A 6,447-nucleotide genomic window follows, 5' to 3' on the forward strand; every position below is an offset into this window, starting at 1 on the left:
AAAGAAGAAAGGTAAAGAAGATGTTTAAAAAGATTGATGTATGTGACTGAAGAGTGAAGATATGTTAAAGTAAAAAAGAATATTTCTCTATTATTTAAATAATGGTGTGTAAGCAATGTAAGCAATGTGTTCAATAGAAATTATCTGAAACACTTAATCTTAAACCATGTAAAAACTGTCAGATTCCAGCACTTTAATTATAAAAAGTGATGCAAAGGGAAGGAACATAATAAGATTCTGAATTAAAAAAAAGTAATTAGAAAATTTAAATTTTTTGTTGTTTTTAGAGTTTTGCTGTGGGTAGCAAATGTATGTTTAATTAGAAATAGATATAGATTTTTGCAAAAGGTAGAAACTAAAGATTATTAACCATGCAACTTCAAACTTTAACCCTATTTTCGTGCCATGGATCTGTGGCATATATTTGGGCATATGAAAATAAAGATAGATGTAAAGAAAAACTTAATCTTTTGATATTACGGAAAAAATTTTAATCGTGGGTCTTCGATCATACATATATAAACATACCCTGGTCCGTGCTTACTTGATATACAGCTGGTTACCTACATGGGATTAGACGGTAAAAAACGCCTTGAATCTCTGAAATATGAAGATCACAAGGTTAAATTAAGACGTTTGCCTGGAATATAGTCTTTTAATGTCTTATTTAATGATTTTGCAAAGGAGTTAAGTTAACAAGTTTTAAGTTGCATGGGATCAAGAATAAAAGGAAACATGCAGAATGAGTTTCAAACAGTCGTCTCTGAAGTCTCATTCTTCGTGAGTAACTCTTTTTACATACTACGACTTCTTTCTTAAACTTTCTAGTGAGGAGGGGGCACCTTGCCCACCCATGCCCCCCCCCCCACCACACAGTGTACAATGTACATAAAGGAAGGTGTAGCATTCATAAATGAGCTTACGTTGGTTAAGCTTTGTTATGCTATAATCCTTTCTGATGTTACGAATCCTACGAATAATTGCTTCGTTAATTATAACAGGGGACATTAAACAGTGGGGGTTAGCTATATGGATAGTTGTATTCCTCATAAATTCATCTATTCGTTCATAATTTATAATTTACTTTGAAAAGGAGTCAAGTTTTTGCCACAAACTCTGGTTTTCTAATCCCTATATCTTAACAACCCAAAGTCTTAGACCTTTTAGATATTTCAAACTATAAATTCTGTTAGATCAAATAATTTAGGTTTAAAATATCGAAAGTGTTCATCATCAGGTTGCAATAAATATAGGGATTAGATAATCAGAGTCTGTGGCAAAGACTCAATTTCTTTTAACTGCTTCAAACGTGCTCGGTAAAATCTAAACTTTCACGTCTTGACTTGAAATATTCCAAAACAAATTATATATCTGAAAATGCTCCAGTTACTTTTGTAAAATCCGCAAATTAGTTCAAATGGTTTCTCTGTCGCCTCGTCATATCACTGGAATTCTTTCTGGGGCTCTAATTTGTATTTTCTCATACCAAGTAAGAGTTTTCAATAGAAAAATAAAGTATAATTTTTAGTTGCCAATAAAATAAAATATATGTAAACTTCAACTATGTTTATTAAGTTTAAGAAAATCACATAAAAAACGTTTAGGTTTATAACGCATGGAAACGTCAGCAAAAAAACAACAAGCGATTGAAGAAGATTTCTGCAAATACCACGGATTTCAGCATGATATTTTCTGGAGAAAAGAATGATAGCAATGAATACAGTGTTTACTATGATGAAGTACAAAAGGTATTTTAAAAAAAGATTTTTGAGCTTTCTGCATATTTCTAGAACTACTGAGTACCAAAAAAGAGATAAATGATAACAATATTGACTTCAATGAATTAATAAAAATGCTAAAAATAATAAATAACTGAGTTTTAAGGGTTAATTGTAGTTTACATTCCTAGATTCTTAATACATGGGACCAGCTTTTCTGAAAAGAGAGAAATTTTGAACCACGTAGAATTAGTTGAACCACTTGTCTCTGGTCTTATAAGTTAAAAAAGTGGTTCAACTAAGTCTACGTATTTCAACTGTTTTTGTCTTCTGTACGTTCATTTGTTGTATCAACAGACTTTAGTTTAAATGATTTATCTTATAGTTTATGAGAGCAAAAATATTTGTCTGAAAACTGAAACTGAAAACCTAGGAAGGGACCCAGGTTTGTCAATGGCGTAGAAAAAAAATTAGTCTTATCATCTTATTTTCAAAGAACTTTGTCTAAAATTACTAACTGAGTGATTATATCTTGTTTGTAAGACCAAGGGATAAAGGCTATATTTACCCCCAGAACTTTGTAATCCAAAACCAGCTTGTGCAGATTGAAAACTCTAAAGTTCTCTTCTCTAGATCTGAGTTTATTATTATCTAGATCGGAGAGGACTATCCTAACGATGATCTAGATGAGAAGCTGGTGGAGGGAGTTTATAGCCTCGTCAACTCAAACCATTATAAAGAACTTTTGGAATATCTTCATGTCCCGTGAGATTTTTAAACTTTATTTCTATCCAGTAAATAAAGGGATTGTAAGCGTAATTTCAAATTGATTTTCCACTTATAAGGTCCCGACATGTCAAATTCACAACGATACCATTAAAAGGTTTGTAAGAACAAAAACTAATAAGATCTCGATCAATGCTTTCAGTTAAAAAATTTATTATTTTCACTGCATTGATTCTCTTTGAATGTGATTTGCGGATTTCTGCTACAGAAACAATGATAAAACCTTTTTAACCAAAACAAGAAGAATATTCTCCTCATCATTAATCAGATAAAGGTTTATAGTGCCGTCCATCTGTAAATGTAGAGTCACTGGATTTTATAAGTACAGTCCCATTCAGTATTTATCTACAATCACAGATTACACATCATGGAGAGAATGCGTTATTGTAGTTTGTTAAAACTTGTCATACTCATAACAACCTCTTTATCTTTCGAGAACAACTTCTTCCACACTGGTCCTGTAACATCCAATTTGTTTGTTTAATGTTGGGATTTAGTGCAATATACAGGGTGTCCCAAAAAACATGGGAATTCAGTGACGAATTGGATATCGTCTTTGTTATGAATTAGCATTGTAATACCTAATTTCAAAAGCCATAATATTACTATGTCTGCTAGAGTTTATTTTATGAAAAGGGTAAAAGACTGTAAAGATGTGTCTGTAATGTCTCCGCAAGATTAAAAGTGAAGACGGTCAAGTTTACACTGTTAGTATACTGCAATTTTCCTGTTTTACTAAGCACAACCGTTTGCAGTCAAAACATAAACAAACAAAATGTGAACATAGCAGACGAAAGTCTTACAGATTACAGCTTTCTCAGTAGGTATCACTATACAAAATCAAAAAATTATTCATATCGAATACGTCACTGAATTCCCATGTTTATTGGGACACCCTGTACTATAGTTTAGTGTAACAGATCGTATTTTGTTTAAAATAGAAAAAATAGTAAGGGAGGTATTTGTCCATTTCAACGTGAAGTGTGGCTTGTTCCTTGAAAATCAATCTTTACAATTATATAATATACTTTAGTTGGCCTTCTGTAGTGGTAAAGGTTGATCATTACTTCGAAGCTCGGCGTAAGGTAAATCTTTACTTTAAAGCTTGCTGTACAATTGTTATCTATCATATCATAATAGAATTGTGCAAGAGAAAGGTTCATTAAAAACTATTAAAGCAATTTATATAATTCTAGGAGCCCAAACATTGGAGTTTTCGACTTCAGTATTCCCACTTCAGGTAAATATAAGATACATAATACATAAATCTATATAATAAAACAAGACATTCGTATATATATATATGTTGCCTATAGCCGCCCAAACGACTGGACCGATTGTGCTGACATTTTTTTGTGGACACTCAGGGTGGCCGGGGGTGTTATAGGCTAAAAACAAATTCTCAAAATTTCTTTTTTTTTCCATTTAAAAATTTTTTGTATTACAAATTTTCAAATTTTTTTTCCATGGGCAACGCCGCACCCTTCAGCTAGTATTCAATAAATATGATAATAAGTTAAATTTATTAAAGCAAAATACTGTATAAAATAACTCATTTTTTTTGTGGAAACCAAGCAAGCCAACATAATGCAAAAATATTAGCCTCTAGATTTTTAGATATTTAACGTTTTTTAGGAATATGGAATGGGAGTCTGAGTTTGGAAAAGTAACTAAGGTACCATTTACAATATTTACATATCTCCTGTGTCCGAATTTAAAAAATTTAAGCCGCGTCTCAAATTCCCCAAAAACCGGTTTCAATTAAGCGCAGAATTAAATCTTTAAAAATTTAATACAATTTTAAGTGGAAACAACCATATTTGAGCCGCGGCTTAAATTGAAACCCCGGCTCAAATTCTTTAAATTCGGCCTCTGGTTTACTATGATAAAATTTGGAAATAATGTTTTGAATAAAATAAAGTTACCTTTTCTAATGAAAAGGAATATTTTTATAGAGTTTATTGGGGGTTTAAATATGGACATTTTTAGACCATGTTTTTTAGGTTTAATATTACAAAGATTACAATTACACTAATAATTCAAAGATTTAATTTTTCCTCTTTTTTAAAAAGGCACCAAAGTCTTAAAAATTGTTTTAATTTAGGGATCAGAACCTGAAACAGATAGACCTCTGGATATTGTTTGCGTTAGTGTTGGACACAATAGAATAGTTACTGTTCGTACTTACCATTCTCCACTTAGTTCAGGGTTTAGGTTAGTACCTTAACATTCTCCACTTAGTTCAGGGTTTAGGTTAGTACCTTACCATTCTCCACTTAGTTCAGGGTTCAGGTTAGTACCTTACTATTCCCCACTTAGTTCAGGGTTCAGGTTAGTACCTTACTTATAGGGTTCAAGTTAGTTCCTTACCCCTCTCCACTTAGTTTAGGGTTCAGGTTAGTACCTTACCATTCTCCACTTAGTTCAGGGTTTAGGTTAGTACCTTACTATTCCCCACTTAGTTCAGGGTTCAGGTTGGTACCTTACCATTCCCCACTTAGTTCAGGGTTCAGGTTAGTACCTTACCATTCCCCACTTAGTTCAGGGTTCAGGTTAGTACCTTACCATTCCCCACTTAGTTTAGGGTTTAGTTTAGTATCAACAAGTTTTAAAACCACAAATTGTATACTTTAGAACCTTGTTGTCCCAGCGTGAATTCAATGAGACTGGATTTGTCCAGACCATGACAGTGAAGGAGTTCCCTGGGTTTAAATGCCAAATGTTCTGGGAGAGGACTAATATCAAGAGTTAGAGTTGATTCCTTAATTACAATTTTTAAATTCTTGTTTTACTTTTGTATAAACTTAATCCTTAAACCAGTATCTATATATTGATCAATTCTTCTTTATATTAATTCAACTATTGTTGATTTTATTATCATATTATTTTATTTACTCACTCTTTTAAATACAGTTTTTCTATCTTGTGTTCGGGTTATTTCTCATTTTCTTTATGTAAACCCAAAAGCGAAATTATGAAATGGAGAGAATAAGGATAGAAGTTGGTTTATTAAAGGTCAGAAATGTAGCCAACTAAATATTGTAATTTTAATTAATTTTTTTCAAAAATTCAAACACATAAAAACTTGTATCTTTCCACTTTTTTAAACACCAAAACTATGATGACATATATTTTACAATACACTAAAAAGGTCATCTTCGTTTAACTATGTTTAAAAAGGACAACATTCTGTATGAAACTTTGGCTCGAAAAAATAAGGTGTCCTTAATTTCTTAAAACTGTGATGGAAAAAAAGAAAAATGAGGATGAAGGAAGTATGTTATTTTTATCAATAATCAATAATTCCAAGAATATCCCCCTATCCACAGCCTCCCTTATTCCCCCAATAGATAGATAGATAGATAGATAGATAGATAGATAGATAGATAGATAGATAGATAGATAGATAGATAGATAGATAGATAGATGGATAGATAGATAGATAGATAGATAGATGGATGGATAGATAGATAGATAGATAGATAGATAGATAGATAGATAAATAGATAGATAAATAGATAGATATTATATGGATAATAGATTGATGATAGATAGATAATGGATTGATAGATAAATAGATATAAAGGTAGATAGATAGATGAACAGATAGATAGATAGATAGATAGATGAATAGATAGATGCATAAATAGATAATAGATAGATAGATAGATACATAGATAGATAAATAGATAGATACATAGATAGATAATAGATTGATAATAGATTGATACATAAATAGATATATAGGTAGGTAGATAGATGGACAGATAGATAGATAGATAGATAGATAGATAGATAGATGGATGGATAGATAGATAGATAGATAGATAGATAGATAGATGGATGGATAGATAGATAGATAGATAGATAGATAGATAGATACATAGAGAGATACTAAATAGATAATCAGATATAATAGAGAGATAGATACATATGTAGTTAC

At 31.3% G+C, this 6,447-nt stretch overlaps 1 protein-coding gene across 1 annotated transcript; it reads left to right on the forward strand.

The window, feature by feature from the left end:
- Positions 1 to 1,380: 1,380 nt before the first annotated feature.
- On the forward strand, positions 1,381 to 5,430 carry LOC111708182 (uncharacterized). Its single transcript, XM_023481480.1, has 8 exons — positions 1,381 to 1,489; positions 1,605 to 1,748; positions 2,374 to 2,483; positions 3,538 to 3,589; positions 3,701 to 3,744; positions 4,140 to 4,179; positions 4,609 to 4,718; positions 5,139 to 5,430. Exons 1-8 carry the CDS (start codon positions 1,418 to 1,420, stop codon positions 5,254 to 5,256), a joined length of 690 nt encoding a protein of 229 aa, XP_023337248.1. The 5' UTR covers positions 1,381 to 1,417; the 3' UTR covers positions 5,257 to 5,430.
- Positions 5,431 to 6,447: the final 1,017 nt, after the last annotated feature.

The sequence above is a fragment of the Eurytemora carolleeae genome, unplaced genomic scaffold (assembly GCF_000591075.1).
Source record: "Eurytemora carolleeae unplaced genomic scaffold, Eaff_2.0 scaffold839, whole genome shotgun sequence".
NCBI classification, from domain to species: domain Eukaryota; kingdom Metazoa; phylum Arthropoda; class Copepoda; order Calanoida; family Temoridae; genus Eurytemora; species Eurytemora carolleeae.